The sequence below is a fragment of the Vidua macroura genome, chromosome 19, assembly GCF_024509145.1.
Source record: "Vidua macroura isolate BioBank_ID:100142 chromosome 19, ASM2450914v1, whole genome shotgun sequence".
Lineage (NCBI taxonomy): Eukaryota > Metazoa > Chordata > Aves > Passeriformes > Viduidae > Vidua > Vidua macroura.
The window spans coordinates 9,325,965-9,346,357 of record NC_071589.1 but is presented as its reverse complement, the minus strand read 5'-3'; the positions used below and the strand labels follow the sequence as shown (position 1 = coordinate 9,346,357).

At 44.0% G+C, this 20,393-nt stretch overlaps 1 protein-coding gene across 2 annotated transcripts in view; it reads right to left on the bottom strand.

Annotated features, from left to right (window-relative positions):
* The window catches only part of RAB11FIP4 (RAB11 family interacting protein 4), a 111,670-nt gene extending 96,908 nt beyond the window's left edge, over positions 1-14,762 (bottom strand). The window contains exon 1 of one of the 2 annotated variants that reach the window (XM_053994365.1): positions 14,594-14,762. In XM_053994365.1, the coding sequence (XP_053850340.1) occupies positions 14,594-14,737 (144 nt within the window). In that variant the 5' untranslated portion in view covers positions 14,738-14,762. The remainder of the gene's footprint in view (positions 1-14,593) is intronic. The other variant, XM_053994366.1, reaches the window with a different exon arrangement.
* Between the last annotated feature and the right edge of the window lie 5,631 nt (positions 14,763-20,393).

Below are 20,393 nucleotides of genomic sequence, written 5' to 3'. Positions count from 1 at the left end.
TTAATTTTCTTTTAGCATCTATTTTTAGCTCTGTCCTAACCACCATGGTCCTTGGTAAAGGATGCTCTTCTAAATACATAGCTGATCCTCTTCCCATTCTCTTCAAGGTACCTGTGACAAATAGATTCTTCTCTGCTCTGGCCATCCTCTGTGGAGACAGGGAACCCTCCTAAAGTCAGGTGAGCTCCACAAGGACTGTGGCAGATGACCACAGCATCTTTCTCTAACTTTACAGATTGGTTTCCAGGCAGTTGCTCAAGCTCTGGTCATGAACACTCAGGGCAGAGAGTAAAATGGAAAAGCAACTTACGTCCACTTCATCAATACACATTCAGTCTTTTTACACCAGGAGAAAGTGAGATGCCACGTTTCAGGTGGCAGCTTCTGACAACACCCCACCTTTGATTTAGGAAGAAGATGGGATGGGGACAATTCACATAAGGAAAAAGCCATTTAGAGACAACAAGAGTCCTGAGAATTATGAGTAATTTGGCCAATTTCCTGACAGATATAACAGGTATTTCCATACAGATGTGACACTTACACATGATGTCTGCTGTGCACCAAACTGTCACAATATGTTGACAAACCTTCCCTAGTGAAGAGGAACCTGTTTGTTTTATTATTAATCCTCCTACTGTAAATCAGCTTCATGGACTTGCATAAATCCTTTTGTTCCCAATGCACAGATTACCCAAGATGCTTTACTACTTAGGTAGTGCATACACCTGGAGAATTTCCTGCATATCATTTCCTGTTTCTCAGTTATTCTGACTAACCTGAATGCTCTTCACTGCAAAGAGCAGGGCTCTCTGGAAACCAGGAAGTGTATTTGAAGATCACCTTAGGTGTGATGCATCCCAGCATGTTTTCTGCACCTGGGTTATTTTAAAAGGTCAGATACAATTGCCAAGTATAGATAGAGGATACCTATATCAAAAACCTTCTCTTGAGGATTTTATTTTGTGGCATGTGTGGCATGTGAGCTTTCTCACTGCTGTCTGTGCCTCAGGTAGAGCTCAGAGAGCTTTAATAAGTGTTAGAGCAGTTTAATTTTCCAAATAAAAAGATGATTCTTATAATATTTAAATTTATTTAATATTTGAATATTATATATTTGAATATTTTATGCCAAACAGGAATCAATGTGGCTAGCACAGGGCTGTTGTTAACTGGAGTCCCCAGTTTAAGCAGAAATCACTGCAAAGAAACAGACAGTGTTTGCTTCCAGACCAAGTAGGTTTGTCAGAATATTTTGTGTTATCATTTAGTCTGACAGCATTATCTCAAAGTGTTGACTCAGACCTGTCTTGAAGATGCACTTCGGAACATCTTGATCAGCAAGCTCGTTTCCTTCCCAGCCCTGCTCTGCTATTCAGACTCCCACCTTGCAGGAATGCTGAGCACTTTAGCCCCAGTTCAGCACAACTGCAAAGCTGAACTGCCAGTTCAGAATTCTGCAGGTTCAAACCCTGTCTGTCAAAAAAACTTCCTGGTTCTCCATTTTCTGTTTGCTAGCCTTATGCCCTTAGAGCTGTCTCTCAAAGATGTGGCCATTGCCTCATCAGGAATATTATGCTATAACTTGGGAGGACTGATTCAATAATACCCAGGCATTCCACACAAATATCTTAAACATTTTACACCTACTTTTAGTAGCTTCTTCCACGGCTTAGCTCTTACAGATAACAGAATCAAACAATAAATTAACCACCCTATTGAAGAAAACCTGTGGTAGTGAATGGAAATGGCAGATTTCTACTTTGCTTGTAGAAGTTAAGAATGAAATGTACTTTTGCTGTAGAATTCTATATATGGTTTAAACCCAGAAAACTGTCAATTTTTACATCACTCATGCTTTCAGATTAATTTCTAGTCAATCCTGTTAAAACAGATGCCCCAAATCACACAGGACTTTTTAAGGAGAAAGAAATACGGTTTAAGTTCAACAAATCACAGCTATATGCATTCAATTTGAGCCTTTTACTCAACCCCACTCCTATTCAACAGAAACCACCAATGCTTTTATCTTAACACACCCAAACCCTACTTACATCCCTAGGAGCACCCATCTCAGTGCTTGGCACAGCTGAGCCCTGGTTTTTCCTCTCTTTCATTGTCTTTACCAATGGTATAAACTCTGTCACATGTTTCAGACTATCCATCAGTGTCGGGCTACACTCAGGCAGAGGAGAAGCTGTGCAGGTTATACCAGACTTCCTTGCAACAATGATGTTTTTAAGATCTTCCCCTCCCTTTCAGAAACCTGACACCTTTTATTTCGTTTTGTTTGGTTGTCTTTGAGTTGATCAACTTTCAGCAGAAGTAAGGAAGTTTATCAAGCTTGTCAGCATCACAAACTCTGAAACTGCATGCTGTAATTTCAGTGGAACACCAGAAGGTCCTGGTTGCACATGGATCATAAGCTCAGCTTTGGTAAGAAATGTGTTCCTCCTTTTCCCCACTTTGGGAAGTGCTGACCATCCCCAGGGCTGTCCATACACAAAGTTCCCGTGCAGGTTAATACACTACACCTAAACCAGACACATTCCAGATCAGCCCTGTCACCTCTCCCGCTTCGTCATCGCTGTGATTCAGTCTTGGCACATGCAAAGCAGTGAAAGGCTGTGCCCAGGAGAACTTTGCTGAGGTGCTGTATAGACCCTTTTTGATTAAAGATTTTCACAGAACTGCCAAATCCTTTTTTCTTATCCAGCTACCTTGAACTCAGATTTTCAAACTAATTCCACAGAGAGCTCTGGCAAGAAATCTCTGCTGCAAGTAAAAATATCAAAACGTAAAACACTTCATAGTCATGTTGTAGGCTATTGTTAACTTGGGTAACTTTGCACCAGCAGCTTTATTTCCCTTCCCCACCACTCTTGAGAATAGTATTTTAAAAAGTAAGAAAATATTAATTATTACAGGATCCTGAGTTTCTCAAGAGGGCCCAGGAAAGTCATGCATTTCTGTACCTGCATGAGCAGGGCTCTACAGTGGAAATCAATGTCATGACTCTCACTGAAACAGGGTTTTACCACCTCAAACCTTGTGTTGGTTCAGAAGAACCCAGGGGAGCCACCTTCTTCAGCATGAACTTAGTTGGTAAGTGCTCCATCAAATACTTCCTGTTACTGCTCAGATTTGAGCCTTCTACTCTAAATTAAAATGGAGCCTGGTGCTGCCTCCCTGCCTACAGGGCTGGGACGAGCAACTGCTCCCAGACTGCTCTGCAAGCTACTGGGAGATTTCAAATGCCCATCTAACACCTGTTCAACTTCATCTGATGTCCACAAATGGTGAAAACAGGACAACAAGCTCTGAGCATCAATACAGCATAGTAAAACCTGTCTTCTAAAGCCACCAGTTGCACATTTTGTGTATCACACTGTTGCATTCCTATTAGCAACAGCAAAGAGGAAAAAAGCAGGGATGAGAGCAGCACTCTACCACTCCAAGACACTCCTATTGTAACACTTGCTGACTGAGAGACAGGCCTGCTGGCATCTAAGCCTTTTTTCAGATCTCCTACCATGTGATAGCCCTGAATATTCATTACCTATTAAAAGCTTTGAAAGTGTAAATTCATCCCACAATCAAGTGAACTGATTTATTCACACAGCTGAGTCACACTCATTTACAGTCTGTGACCTAAATCTATTAATCTGGCACCAAAAAAAACCAGTCTATTTTATTATTTCGGTCATATTAGTTGAGCAAAGATGAATATTTTAAAATTGTGTGGGGTTTTCCTTTCAAGCAGTGCTGACACACAGCCTGTACTGAGCCTGCTTTCCTTGCTGGTCCCGAGAAGTGGTGCAGATATTGCTCATGTATCTGGCATGGAGTGACCCATTTAACAGAGAGTGCACAAAATCTTCATGGGAATCACATCAGCTCTTTAGTAAGAGTCTCTGAAGTGCCAAGCAGCAGATAACACGGAAACCTCTTCTAAAGAGGAACTATAACTCCCTCATTAATAACAGAAAGCCTAACAGCCAGTTCTGACAGAGGGGAAAATTGCTCTGTGGAGAGCAATGCATTATTGTGTCTAGCACCTCCTGAGTCTTTTCCTAGGGCCAAAGCTACTAAGTCTGTGCTGTACTTGGGGAAATAAAATCATATTTTCAAAAATGACTGGAGTATTTTAGAGCCACTGATTTTTAGTAAAACTAGAGAATCATTAAATACAGTGTAGGGGGTAACATTTAAAATGCGATTGAAATTTAATCTTTTGACAGCCTCTCCTTTCCTCTCCATTTGATAGCTGTGATATTCCTTGAGTCCATCGCTGATGTCATAAATAACCCCATAAGCTTCTGAAGAAAGATGGAGTTTTTAAAAGGTTGAAGTTCAGTACTGTGCTGAAATTGCAATCACAATCTAATTACAGTGTGCACTGAGCACACGCTTTGGGTCTTAAAATCCATTTCCATTCCAGGCTGGCAGTTTACTCCTAGAAATCAATTCTTGCTTGTGGGTATTAAGATACACACAGGTACTCCCTGTTTCACAGGGTGCACTTCACCAGTATTTCCTTTGCATTCACTCACAGCTGTCCATATGTTTGCAATCCTTTTGAAGGGAACATCCTTCTTCCCCCTTCCCAATGAGATCCTTCTGCCCAATTGATTTAGGGAAACCACAGGTTGGAGCTGATGGTGGCACAGTGCTACTGACAGCAGGTTCACCAAAGTTAAGCAGGAGTGATGACTGACAGACTGATTGTAAAATGGGGATGTTTCTATCAGCAGCAAGAGTGGGAGAGAGAACACAGGGGAAAAAGAAGAGAAATTAAAGTCGAAATAGTATTTGGTTAATGAAAGAAGTACCTTCCGTGATTGGCACATGTGTTATTCAATGAATGACACAGCCTTCTAAGGCACTGTGAGTTGTAAAGCAGCTACACATGTGAAAAGGGAAGGGAGGTACCAGCTCAGTGAGGTTCCACTTCAGTGGCACTTCAAAGGACTCTGAGAACACGCCTCTTTATCCAAAATCACTGCTCCCAAAAGGCTGGTTCTGCAGATTTGCTCTGCAGAGGGTGCTCAGCCTGGTGTCCCCGTGGGCTCAGGAAACATCTCTGGAAGCCAAAAAGAGTAACTGCCAGTGTCTCTTCAGCCATCCTGTGCCATCCAGAAGTCTGGAAGATGAACCTGATGCTCATGATCCTTCCAAAACAAAGTCAAACAGGGCAGGGGGTGGCAGGTGTGGTGTGATGTAAAATCAGACCTAATGCTTCACAACTGTTACCCATGGAAACCCTTCCCCCTGTAAAAAGGGATCTGAAATGTGTCCCTTTACCTTTCTTCCTTAAAATAGAGACATCAGCAATTTCCTGCTATGGGAGGAGTCTACCCTCCTACTCTCTTCACCCTGTACCACAAATCCAGGGAAGCAGCTCTACAGAATAGTGCAACATCTACGAAATGCAAGCAGTGTCAGGCACTGAATTAGAAGCAGTGCCACCAAACAGAATGTATTGCTGAAGACTCGCTGCAGCAGCCAGCTGCAATAAACCCAAAGGTAATTTATAGCCACATTATGCTGCCAACTCAATCAAGCAAGCTTTTCACCTGAAATGTTGTGTAAATCATTTGTGTTTACGACCACTTAGACCAATCCCTCCAAAGCTCCCTTCCCTTCCAAACAGGTGCTATTTTGCTGTAACAACCAGAGCTTAACAATCACCCTGACTTAAACAGGAGCACCCACCAAAAAGCACAAGCCATGGTGAGTCCAGAACTGAAGCTGTCCCTATAGATGGAAGGAATAAATCCAGAGAATAACACAGTGAGGCCAGAACAACACACATTACTTTAGACAGTCCAGCAAAATCAGTGCCCAGGCAGAGCTGTGATGCTGCAGAGTGACACCGGGGATTGCAGTCTGTTCATGATGCCTCCCTTGAGGCACCATCGATCCTCCTGCATTAAATATCCCTGCTGCCTGGTGCCCTCCTCCTCAAACCACTCTGTGGCCCCAGGCAGCAGACTGAGAGCAGCAATTTGGCCCAGCTCGTGCCAATGCACCAAATATTCAGTGCCCACCCCAAAGAAACAGCTGATACAGAGCATCAGCAACCTCCACCACCCACTCAGGGAGAAGCAGACAGGAATAGCATGAGGATGCTTCCATACACCAGGGTTGTCAGGCTTCTGAAAATGTATTTAGAATGCTACAGGGGGGGAAAAATTACTTCTGGGAAAAGAAGTGCAGTTGGCAGTAGCGAGGCCAAGAGTACAAGAAAAATACATAAGAGAAATCACATGGGCTTATGCACACAGAAAAAGCAATCTGTGCCACGACCTTTGGCAAAATGCAAATAATTTGTGAATATCTGACCTTTTCCAGAGGTTATGTGGATGAGTATCTAAATCAAGAAACAAATGATCTGCATCTGCCAGCATTTGCACCACAACAGTAACTTGACCTGTGCCAAATTCTCTGTACATAGCAAATTGTCTTTTCACCCATTGGAAAGACATCGTGAGCTCGGTTAGAGCCAAAGCTTCCAATGCGGCTGACAGATGTCCAGAAATCCTCTTGAGTACTGGCAGAGTCAAGGTCAAGGTGACTACAGGACACAAGAGAGGTGACAGATAATTGATAAAGATCATAATCTGCCACCCTCAAAGTCACACTGGCAGTTACAGATGCATTGAACTTCAAATTTAGACCTGCTCAAATGACAGCTGTCAACAGCAGACTGCTCAAACCAATTTCATTCTCTCTCTAAACAAGCCACATTCAACTGTCTGATTGGAAGCAAATATTACAGCACTTTCCAGTGAGATGCAGCTGACCATGTAGAGAGGAGTTTGTGTTTGGCAAAGAGCACTCAATTCCCAGGTGAGGAGGCAAGATGCAGTTTTCCTCAGTGGAAACTTCCAGGCCTTGTAATTGCTCAGCAGGAAAAGCAAAACTGGCATTATCAAAGCTCCTTTGAAGATGTGTCCCAAAGCACTCCTCAATTCTTTATTTTCAAGCAATTCCAGAGAGAACTGAGGAATGAAACACACAATTCACTCTTCACGCTGGAGGCTAAAATTCACAAGTTTCCCCCACGTCTGACTGCAATAAATGAATCATAGCCAAACAAACATTCATGGACCATAATCCTAAATTCTCTTGTAGCACACTTTAAAGCTGTTCCTACTTTGTGCACAAACACACTGATTTTCTTTTCATGCAGATTACATTGTCTAGTCTCTTACATGGCTTGGCATTATTCATGGTTTTGCTTTACCTGTTGCTTTATTTTCCCCACAGCTCTGGATAACTGCAACCTGGATAACACAACTCCATTAGGCAGAGAACTGAACAACATATTTTCCCTTCCTCCAGCATCTACAAAGTCTCTCTGCACTTGCTCAATACATAACTTGGTAAAAAACTGATTTTTCAGCTTTCTTACCAAGTAAAGAAAATCAAACCCATTTATTCTTTTTCATGTTTCTCAGAAGAAGACAGAAAAATGCATTGTGTTGAGCAAAATTTTATGTTTTGGAACATTTTGACTTGCTGTTTGCCAAATATTCCAATTTAAATTTTGTCAATAAAAAGTTAGCTTCAAATGAAATCCATCCAGATATCATACTTATAAAAAACCCAAAAAAAGTGAAGTTAATTACATTCCTACCTCTTTAAGGCAAAAATAATGTGCCAGACTGATAAAGCAATTGTTAAAGAAGCTGCATAAAGTGGGCAGCAAAATTCTCCTACAGGTTTCTCCTGTTCCCAGTAGGTTACAACAAAGAAAAGTGGCCTTAGCAACATATCCCAACATACAAATCCTATATATTAGGCTTAAAACTGCCCATATAGTCACTTACTACTAAACTAGCAAAGTCACCAATATTTTAGGACAGTTTCTCAAATCTATTAATACCATGCAAACACATGGATAAAGCTGCTTGCATGTTTGTTTGGATAATTTATAACAACAGAAGTGCCACTGGAAAATAATATCCCATGTTCCAGAAGCCATCTGGATCCCATCAGGGAGGGTCAGCTCATCTGGAGGTGATGAAATACCACCAGAATGTCCCCCAAAGGAGAAAAAAACAAGTTTGACAAAGCAGATGTGTATGTGATGTTATGGAATACTTGAAAAAACACATATATAAGTACTGAAATGTAGATCATTCTGAAACACCCCTCATCTCACCAGACCCCTCTGTATTCCAGAGCACAGGATTCCAGTACCCTTCCTTCTAATTTCAGGAATCCTATAAGAGAAAAGTCTCACCTGTTTCTAAGCTTTTCACTTGACCCCCTAAAACCATAATGCTTCACCCAAACTCAACTGTCAAAGCAGCTTTAAAATCCAAGAGTACACTGCAATTTTTCCAGTGCCTGCATTTTGTGCCCTGTGCATCGACCCTGTTTCACTTGTTGTACTTTGACCCCACAGTTCAGTCCTGTCTCTCATTCTGAGGCTGAACATCCTTCTGAACTGAAACAGATTCAAGGCTTAGGAAGGAGCCCTGCTATTTATGATTTTAACTGCACACAAAATGTGAAACCAGCACACAAAACTCTACAGAAACACTTGCATTCTCTCCAAGTGAGGCCCTGCAATTGTATCTTGAATACAGCGCTTAGTTTACACTCACACTGCTGTTGTAAAACCATATGTTGGAGTAGTAGTGATTGTGTCTGACACTCTCTTTTATCATCCATGTGCTTAATCACAGCCTGCACTGAGTTAACCACGTTCAGGGATGAGTGTTTACTCAGCAACCTGTGCCAGGATCTAGGTCTGAGATCACGTGTGTTCCCAAATACTGCATATTTTAAGAACTGCTAGAACTCCTGAGCAGACAGTCTGATGCAAAAATCAGATCAAGGATTTTAAAATGCTTGTAAATATCAGCGTTAAAATCAGATAAAATTAATAGGAAACAATACTGTCAACTGCACAGAGAATAAAAACATTAAATATTATCAGGCCTTTTATTTGTTTCCACTTCATTGCTACAAAAGCACTGCTGCTGAGTATGAGTCAATTGTGTAAATTGCAAGTACCAATGCAATTTAGAAGCAAAAAAAAATTCTGTATTGGGGATCACCCCCAACAATACTAGATGGCAGTGGCTTGTTCTCCCTCCAAGACTTACCCTCCCTTCCAGCAATTTTAATTTGCTTTTCAAAGCTTAATCATATTAGAGGAATAAAATCAACACATGTGAGAAATCTGAAATCTTCTGTAGGATTTGCAAGAGTAAATTTCTGGAGAACATGCACGCATATCACAGACAAAGAACACCAATTCTACAACTTAACGGCATGGACTGAATCAGGATGGAGGGAAAAGAAATTACATAGAAAATATCTGGCCCTGCCTGGCAGCTAAATGATTTGATACACCACTTACACGTGCTACTTTCCATACTGTACTGTCTTCTATGCTTCATTCATGCATTTTTTCACTTTTGCATTTAATGATATGTCAACACAATATCACTGTACCTGTGCTAAATTCAAACAATGAGGTAGTGATAAAATACAGTCATTTAAATATCAAGAATTGCTATCAAAATTGATTGCCTTTCCTTCAGGCATTAAGAATTTACTGTTTCAGATCACTGACTTGTATTGCAAAACACAGCAATAATGAATTCTTAGCTGTACATGCATCAGTTCTTGCTGTACCCCTCAGAGCTCTTACCTTTGAAAGGCAAACATTACGTAACGAATTAAACTCATGAGTGCACAGCAAACCTACAGCTCCTCTCTCTACCAGTGCTTTGGCAAACGTTTCATTAACACTAAGTACCAAGCTTGCTTTATGTCAGCTGTTTAGAAATACATGCTTAGTTTAGGCATTTACCAAAAGGCTATTTTAAACATATTCACTGCTAGTTTGTATTGAATTAGGGAGGCTACAGTGGCTGTACCTTGACTAATCCATAAACTGAGTACCCCACTGTTCCACTTCAGAACTCTATTTTTTTCCAGTCATTGTAAATTGCATTAAACATCTGGGTCATTAGCAAACAGAGTTTAAAGGAATCTGAATGCGTGGCAGCCTTGCTGCTGCCTAGAAAACACTGTCACATGGGACTGCTCTTTGTATCCTTGATACTGTCTAGGCAAATATTTTATTCTTACTTTCAATAATTATTTCCAGGAAAAGCAAAGAAGTATGACCTTATAAGAATGGCAGTATCACTTGATAACACCCTTTTGTTTCCATGTTTCAGTGCCATAGTCTCTTCTTCTCATGGCTGCAGACTCGTATTACCAAGAAGGTATGAGCTATTCTGTCACTGTGCACACTGACAGGAATTTTGATTCCTTTAATTTCTGGGTGCAACTCTGAGCTGCAACACTACAGCCAGGAGCCTGAAATTCACCCAGACTCCTCAGAAAAACTCTGGATTATCAGGCAGTGAAATCACAGTCCTGAAATTACAGGAAAAGCTACTTCTGGAGTGGTTACAGCAGAAGGGCTGTTTGGAGTATGACAATCTCAGCTCCTGGGAGACATCTGATAGCAAGTCAAAAGGAAGCACCAGGACTGCCATTAAACTCAGCCACAATCCACTGCTGGGACAGGACTCGAGGTTGATGCCTTTAACTTCAGCCCTGAATGGTGCTGATTATTGAAACTGACAAAGATGATTGTCAACAAACATTTCCCTATAACAGTTTTTTTTGGCCAGAAATTTTCATCTGTTCATGAGAAATATGTGAACTCATTTTTAGCTATTTCTGTTCTGCACCACTAGTAAACCATTGGCTTTAAGTGAGTTACTGTCCACTCATGTGAATAATTGATATTGGCCTTTACATTTTATTAGCTGCTGAAGCTCCCTTTTAATTGTGACACTGCTTCAAGTTGATGAGCAGATCTCACCATGACAAAAATGACTGTGTGAGCACCTGCATGGTTTGCACCTCCAAAAGGTGTTTACCTGCCTCAGAAAGAAGTGTCAAACGCTCAGCTTACTTCACTTGTTGCTGAAAACTGAGTGTGGAGTTTAAGTAGAATCTGGCATAATGAAACATCAACTGGCACTACCCTGAAATACACATTCACACAATCCGCTGCCAGAACCGGGGCTTGCTGAACGTGTCACTCACAAGGCTCCCAGACACTTGGCTGTACTGCAACTCTTTTCCCAGTGAAAGGGAACCAGATGGTGAGCGACTCCTGGCATTTCTCAGTGTTATGTGAAGTGTTTCTTTAGCTACTGAGCACATGCCATCCAGTCAAGTCGCTTTGGAAACAACCCTTGGTGTCTTTCTTCAGATTTCTACACAAAAGGCAAACACCCCATTGACGAGGAAAGTCAGACCCATGCAAGGAATCAGAAGTCTCAGCTAGGAGTTTCTGTTGTCCTGGAGACAAAGAAGCATCTCTGAGGGATTTATTTCATCCTTTGGTCCTGTTACAGCCTCTGAGTGCTCAATTGCTCATCGATGTCCACAGAGAAAGACTGATGGAGACAACTCAGTTAGATGCCCACAGTCAGATGGGATGAACAGAGGCCAGAATGCCCAACTGCCTAAAAGTACAAGTTCCACAGCTGTTTGCATATGCAAGCAGTGCTTTTCAGCCAGTCAGGTCTGCTCTAAATTCAGGAATTTAGAGACCTGGTTCTGTTCCTGGCTCTGCCAAATCAATACAATCAAATCCTTTTTTCCTCTAGTTGAACCACACTATTTGCAGGGCAAAGCAAAAGCTTGCAAGCAAACTTGCTAGAACCTATTTGAAGCAGAGGTTTCAAAAGCCCATTAAAATAAAACAGAAAAAAAAAGTTAACCAGAAACATTACAGTTTATTATTTTGACTGTGTGGGTAAGGAGTGCTTTGCTTGAAGGGAAAGCTGCTGCCTTGCTGCAACGATTTTGCCTTGGGGCAGTTTTCAGAGAGTTGTTATCCTTCAGGAATAATAAAATTCAGCATGTTGACTACACACCACACACAAGAAAGAAGAAGAAAGCAGAAAGAAGAAGAAAAAACCCAGAAAAGGCTAAATGCCCTACAAACCCTACTGAAGTTAGTATTAAGAATTTGTAGACTTCAAACTTTGGATGGTGGTAGCTCTGAGGTGGACAGACTGAGGAGGTAGAGAAGAGATGGAAATCGGTGTGCCCTTCATGCACAATTGATGGGACAGATACTCCCTCATTTCATAGACATGACCCCAGGCTACTGTTGGTAAATATCAGAATTACTCAGTACACAGTGCTACAAAATAGGACCCTTCCTGTGGCCAGATGAACTCTATAAACAGAATATTCTGTTTATATTTGATTGCACATGAGGTAAAATCACTCTTTCACTGATGCCAATGGAAAAATTTATTTTGAATCTAAAGGGAGCCCAGGTGGATGAGGCCCAAGAATTTTAGCAAAATCAAAAATATAATTAATTTTCATTGACAGTATATATGTCCTAATGTGTTAAAGGGAACTGCTCCCTAACAGTGTCTCCTCAATTTAATTTCATGGGATGCACTTCCACACAGAACTTGGTAGGTTCCTGCCGATGCAAGGTAGAAAGCACTGTGTTACTTGGGAGAGTAGATTCTCCCCATCTCCAAACATCAACTGTGATTCATCACACAAAAAGTTAACTTTTAACAAGCCTTTAAACTAGAATAGTTCACCTGCAGTGGTAGCTCTGGAGTAAATCTGCACTTGGAAAACTGATTCTGTATTTCACTAGCAAACCTCGTTGGGTGATTTACAAATCCCATTTACTCAGCTGCTCCTTTGAAGTCAAGGGACTTCCAACACCAACTGCACCAGGCACAGGGAAGTAAACCAGAACAAGTTATAACACTAATAAATAAAGAGGTATGATATATAGATAGATAAGATAGGAAGATAAGACTTCTCTGTCCCAGTTTTACAAATATCTGATCAAACACTGCTAGTTCCAAATGAATGAAATATGAAGCAAGCATTTCTCACCACTGGCACTCTCTCCTGTGCCTGCCCAGCAAGGCAGCCCGTCCTGAAACTATCACTGACAACTGGTACTTTTCTAGCGCTGTCTTTACTGGAATTTTCAGTTTTCTCTTTCTCTCCATTTAAATATTTTTCTGCTAATATACTCCAATTCACTCTAAGCTTATGAGATCATCACCCAAACCCTCTGTTGCATCTTACAGAACACCCACTCCACTCTCGCAACCTGAAAGATTTCTAAAACCAAAAAGGATTGTTATGACCATCAGTGTAATCCTACTGCAAAACAGCCAGTGGAATGTTGTCAGTCTTCCTCAGTGCTGCACAAGAAAGCCACTGCTCTGCCTCCAAATAAACACAGTAGTGCAAAAAGCAATTTGGATGCAGTTTATCTGGCAATAAGGATTTAAAAATACTTCTATTAGTTTCTATAAAATTATACAAGAGACAAATAAACCCAAAGTCAATAAAACTTGTTACAGTTACTCATTTCTACTTATTTTACTTGTTAAAACCACAAACTGCAGCTTCTCATTAAGAAAATGTTTAAGACCTGTGACTATCTGCAAGTAATAAGCCTTCTGTCTACTGATTTCCTGATTTAATTCACAAGCTGTGTTTCATTACAAGTGGCAAGCTATTTGAAATAAGCTATTTGCTCCAACAATTACTTGAATTCACTCTGGCTTTGCTTCCTCTTTGGCATCCCTCTATAAACTACCGTTTTATTAGCTCCTCACATTAATTTGTTTTATTGTAGTCTAAAAGGTTGTTTGAAACTGGTTTTCTGAACCTCATTGTAGTCCCAACTTCACTCCTCCTCCCTGGCACCCAAAGTTGCTGGGGCACATCGTGAAGCATTGAACAATGAAGTGTAACATCCAAAGAGCTCTCCTAGGAAAGCGTTTCTTGCTGGTTCATTTCGCTGGAGCTGCAGCCCTTGATTGAATCACTGAAGGGAACAGTTTCCAACCAGCGCATGGCGTAGCCCTCATTGCCTTTGGCCCGAATCCCACTCCCATCTCCACTGATGTCACGATTTACACCGGTCCCACTGACGCAACGCTCTGCCGAGACCGGTGGCGCGACTCCAGATTTACGCTGTGTCACTGAAGGGCTGGAGGGAGGCAGGGATGAATGGAGCCCAAGCTCCCATCCCATCCCCGGGCGGTTTTGGGGTTCCTGGACAGGTGCTTCCCTCACTATCCAGACACTGCCGGCACCGCACTGGCTCCGCTCCCAGTGCCCCACCGAGCTCAGCTCAGCTAGGACGGACAAAACCCGGAATAAAAAACACTCCTCGAAAGGAACCGCGACCGGTCCCTGTAGCCGAGGGGTCTAGGCTGCCCCGAGGGATGGGGGATGCTCCAGGACCCCTGGGGAAAGAGGGAGCCGGGCTGTCTTTGGGGAGGGCTCCACGGGAAAGGGGGAAGGCGGCTGATGGCCCTGAGGGAAGGGGGCTCCAGGCCGCCAAGGGGAGGGCTCTGGGACCCCCCAATGAACGGAGGGAGCCCGAGCCGCACCGGGCTGCCCTGAGGCACGAACCTGGGGCTCCCGAAGGGACGGGAACCGCGGTGAGGACAGGTGGGTGACGGGCGGCCCGGGCGGGGTCTGGCCACACACAGCAGGTGAAAGTTGCATGGGGGCCGGGAGTCGCCGCACTCACCTCATCCCCTTGGCCGAACTGCAGCCCCAGGGCGACAAAGTGCTCCACTCGGATGAACCCGTCCGCATCCTCATCGCACACATCGAAAACCTCCTTGAGCTTCCGCAGGAACCGCAGCAGGCTGGCCGGCTCCATCGCGGGCATTAGCTGGAGGCCGGCGGCACGGCCGCGGCCGCAGCAGCCATGATCGCCCGCGCCTTCAGCGGGTGCGTGACATCAGCTCCGGGGAGCGGGGCGGGAGCGACGGCGAGAAGGAGGAGAGAGGGATGGAGGGAGGGATGGAGGAGAGCGGAGGGAGGACGCGAGCCCCGGCGGAGGGAGGGAGGGAGCGACGGGCGGGAGAACAATAGGGCAGAGCTGGAGGATGGCGCTGAGGGAGGCGCGGCCGCCGCCAGGGGGCGCCGCGGACAGCAGGGAGGCCCCGGCGGGGCCGGGCGGGACGGGGACAGAGGGACAGGGGACCGGGGACACAGAGACCAGGGACAGCGGGACAGGGACACGGAGACCAGGGAGAGGGGGACGGGAACAGGGGACCGGGGACACAGAGACCGGGGACAGGGGGACAGGGACACGGAGACCAGGGAGAGGGGGACGGGAACAGGGGACCGGGGACACAGAGACCGGGGACAGGGGGACAGGGACAGGGGGACTGGGGACACACAGACCGGGGACACAGAGACCGGGGAGAGGGGGACCGGAGACAGGGGGACAGAGACAGGAGGACCGGGGACCGGGGACACAGACACCGGGGAGAGGGGGACGGAGACAGGGGACCGGGGACACAGAGACCGGGGACAGGGGGACGGAGACAGGGGACCGGGGACACAGAGACCGGGGACAGGGGGACCGGGGACAGGGGGCCGGCATGTGGGAACAGCGGCGATGGCAGGGAAGCCGCCCGAGGAGCGAGAGAACGGGCAGGGAGCGAGGCAGGGTGGCCAGGAGGACAGCAGCAGCGCGGGACGCAGCTGGCCTGGCATCCCCCGGGCTCTGCGACAGCGGCCGGACCCGTTTGCAGCCCCTTCACTTCTCCATACCTCAGTCCGACGCCCCATATAAAACACCAGTAACACTGCAATATTTTTTCTTAGAAAAAGCCTGGTCTGAATAGTTCCAGGCTAGAGGGGGAAGCCGCGTGTAGAGAGTTAAGGGGCAATTAAGGCAAAGCAGGACAAGCGCAGCTCCGCTGCGCTCAAGCGAGCAGGCAGAGCCATGGGAAGGATCCCCGCTTGGCTGGGCACTGACACTGCCCACCCCCGCTTTAATCAGACAGTGGGTAACGAAGGGAGATCCCTGCCTTTGCAGGATTCCTCGTTAAAGCCGCCTGCAACTGCTGTGCTCCATGGCTGGGTTCTAATTTGATCTCTCTGCTCGGCCCCTTTTCTTTCTCTCAAGTGTCTTCCGGACTGCCTTCGAAGCCCACAGCTGTGAGCTGCCAGAGGGGGGGACCAGGGATGGTTCTGATTTCTGTACTGTGCCTCAGACCAGGCATGAGTCCAGCTCCTGGGGAGGAAGGAGCTCTGGCTGAGTCAGGCTCAGGTACTCACTGCCTCTGCCAGCACTCCTTTCCTGCTCTAGATGCTGAGTGCAGGTAACCATCAATCACTGAGTGACGTGCTGTAGGTGATTGATAAAGCTGTCCAACTAAAATGACCATGTAAGTGAAGCAGGTTTTGAATCGAGACAGTATCCATTCATTTGCTTCTTACAGTAGGAGAGGTCCATATGGCCCTTAACAACCCTGAAAATTCCATGATTAGAGCAATCTGCTCAAATTTATCTCTTTTGTAGAAACCAATGTGTTCTCAGGAAGTTTTATTTCTTTGAGCATGAGTCTCTCATCCCTTTTATGTGCAAATTCAAGGTTTGGAAAGAGGCTGGCTTAACAGCCCTGGAGCTTGCAAATCAGTTGTCAATCAACAACACAGTGACAGCAATACAATTCCTCACATAGCCACCCCCAGAGAGATAAGGAGCTGATTCTAGAGCCTCTGCCACTTTGATCTTCCTTTATTTTTTACAAAAAAAGTCATGGAAGAGTTCTCCTTTCCCTCACTGATGTACTAAACGGTCTTTCCAGTCTGGGGAAAAAAAATCAAAGCGCAGAGATCAGATATGAACCTTGGGAAGCGAAGAATTTCTGAAGAGATATGAGAAGATGTGAAAGGAAAAAGGGAAGCAGAATATTTGATCAGCAATTTTATCTGAAGCTGTCTAGTTAGCTGTCTAGTTATCTTGAGACCCTTGAACTCTTCAGGTTATATGGGGATTGAGCTCAGCATACCCCATGGGGACACCTATTCAAAAATCTGTGAGCTGGTAGCCCTTGGAGTTGTGGGAAGACACCTGTGTGGAATCAGCTCCTGTTAGTCTAACTGCTCTGAAGTCAGTTCAACCTCTTCAAAGGCTCAGAGCACATCTGTGTCAGTGTCCCACCTCGTTTGCTGAGATTGTCTCAGTGACTCCTTGCTCTGACTCCCCTCTTTGTGTGCAGGTGGGCAGCTGTGCAGGCCCAGACTGGGAAGTGGAGTCACAATAATTATTGTGGTAGGAAAAAAATAATTAAAAAAAGGAATATTCCTGTTTGTCATGACTAGAGGAAGAGTTCCCACCCCTCAGAGGGGTTGTGCTCAGTTTCTTGAAATCCAGTTAATTTCCACTGACTCTCCTTTATCTTCTGCTGGAAGATCAAGGAACTTGGTCTAGATATGCAAGTAAGGGACAACATGGATTTAGATCAAAACTGTCATCATTAAAATCTGTGTCAATCTTGCACTAACTTGGAAGGGGCAGATGCAGGGGAAGAAGATTTTAGTTTAGGCACTATGGTTTGGGGAATTAGTGCTGAAGTTCAAGAACTGCCACAGACAGCCTGAGTACCAGCAAGCACTGGAATGAAGCTGATAAGAGAGTTGGAGAGGTTGTAGAAGCTGTCATTACAGACAGCTGAATATGTGGAGCAAATATCTGACAGCTGGGAGATGATTTGATAGTACTGAACACAAGAGAATTGGGATGAGAGATGCTGTCAGTAAAGGTCTGTGAGCTTAAAGCTGGGGGTGTCCTATGGGGACTAAAATCAGGACAGCAAACCAAACACTTTCCACCCACTTGCTGGGCAGCTGCTCTGCCAAGGTGAAGTTTTTAGGGCTGAATCCAGGAGGTTGTTTTTTATTTCAGTGGTGTAGTTGACATTGCTCCTTGCTCATCCCTGCTTCTCCACTTCTAGGTAGGGCATGCACCAGTGGGCTATTTTTCCTTACTGGTATATATAACTACGTGTTTAATCAGAGATACTTTGCAACTTCTTCATTTGATTCAAGAACTATGTGAAATACTGCCACTCTAGTTTCCTTCTAGAACTTGAAATACGACTACTGGTGGTGCTACCATATCTGCTTGAATAAATAGTTCAAGAGGAAATATTTCATTGCATCATTGCATACCACAGGCCATGGCTGTCATTTGCAGGATTTCTTTACAATCATCTGCTTTTCCATCAATGTCAGTTCCACTCACATAGCAAATTGCAATCTGCTGTCAGAAACACTGTCAAAGGAGGGCACTCCCCAGGGCTGATGGCCCTATCTGCAATTCTGGTTGTGTTCCAGCCACATCCAGAGACCCAGCCCCTAAGAACAGCTCCACAGTCCAATTTCTCTTTATGGTATACACAATATAGCCCTCCTTGAATATTTAGCTTCTCATAGTCTTACTGTATTTTGAATCAAATCCTGTTTCCCACTGACTGCTCTGATTAACCACATAACAGATGTACTTGATCAACTGGACATTCTCTTTAAATGTCACAAACTGGTAACAGGCAGAAATAATCAGCTTATTAACCCTTGCCCCTAAGAACTTAAAAATATTACTTAAGAGGTAATGGAGTTTTCTCAGACTAGCTTAATTAAGTTTGGAACAGAAGCAAGATACTTGATTTTTTTTTTTTTTACTACCTTTCCTCTAATCTATTTTTCTATTATAAGAAGTTAAACAGCAAGAACAAAACTTTAAAATTTTGGAGAAACATTTCTACAAGCAAGGATCTTCCTTTGAAATATTCTTGATGCTATAGGACCTCACCTTGTAAAAGTTTTACTGGACTAATTTTACACAGTATGAATGCTCTTGCTTGATTTCAACAACATTATTACCAGATTATGAATTAGGCATGAGCAAAACTCTGTCTGATGAGCCCAGCTAGAGAACAACTGCACTAAATTCAAACACATTAATGCCTTATTTGTTTCTTCTTACAACACACATGCTACACAAAGACCAAACTACCTGTTCTCCCGAAGTTACAGCTAAAATAAACAATCCTCTGTGGCGGTTCCCATAAAGCCGATTCCACTGGGAATTCATAGGATCAAACGAATATTCCCTGGTGTTTCCAGGGACAGCACCAGGGTTGCAGATGCCAAGGCCAGCGTGTTCCCCTGGCATTCCGAGGTCTCCTTACTCCACCGAGTGGTCGGTCACTCCACTGCACATCTGTCACCAACGCAAGGCACCCACCTGCCGAGACTGGCAAGAAGAATAATACGTAAAGCCGAGGTGAATGGACAATTTTCTCCCTCTTCCACATCCCACAGTCCCCCAGATGCCCTGAGGCCAAGGCTTTCTTCTTGGTACATTTCAGAAACCTCCCTGCTGCCTCAGGGAAAGGACAGCACCTGCCCACTTTCCTCTGACCAGCTCCAAGTAATTGGGTAGGCTTACATTTCCTTTAGATTATAACATACAATTGCATCTGGCAACCTCTTGAAAGCAACAAAATGTTTAAAGCTCCAGGACAACTCTGTGAAAAGCAGACCCAGTGTAGTAGCAGCAGTCAAGCAATTTTAAACTTCTACCCCAAATAGGGCTGTCAAGTGACACACAGGCATTCCTCTCTGGCTCTAACAAGGAAATCACATTAACAGACCTAAGCCCCAGATTCCTGAAGACTTTTTTTCCCCTCCTTTCCTTCCCTCAATTTGTTAAAAAAGAAATGAATCATCTAGAAAATCATCTAGCAGCTGTAACAGGTGAGGCTGCACCAGCCAGTGTATTTAGCCTAACTCACCCATAACACAAGATATAAACTGTTGAAAGTCATCTTTTACTGCTTCAAATGAAGTTTCTACAATTTTGTTTATTTTGTCCTATCTAAGATGGACTACACAACATCTGAATAAATATGTTCCATCTGCTTTTAGTAGAGCTGACTACAGGAATTTAATTCCCAGATATTGCTGTATTCAGCAAGGAGAAATGGGAGAGAATAGCAAGATTAGAACATGGTATACCATACTGATGCTAATGTCAGTCATCACTTCTTGTGTCTCCAAACAGATTGAGGGAGATGAGTCCAAGCTGGCTGATAGTGGGAGATAAAGGACAGAATAAACGTATTTATACAGGAGAATGTAGATGCAGCATCATTATTGCTGTGACCATCCACGGGCCAAGTGGGGCTAATGCTGGTGAGCAGAGTCTGGTTCAAAGACACACTGCAACCAGCTTGTAGAGAAATAGCCCTAAAAAGGACACTTCAGGACCAGAGAAGCAATAGAAAAGCAGCTTAACCAGGCTGGTTCTAGCAGACTTTATAGCTACCTTCAAAAATTACTGTGGTAGGCATTGTCAAGTCTAGGCACTACAGCTTGCAGATGGAATTATTCCAGCTGTGTCTTAGAGGATTCACAGCATTTAAAAACTGATACAGCCCTATTCAGAACAGTATCTACCTATAAATGTTGGTGTTGAAACTGGAGGATAAAAACTAGGGGAGAAGAGAAACAAGCTCTTGGAT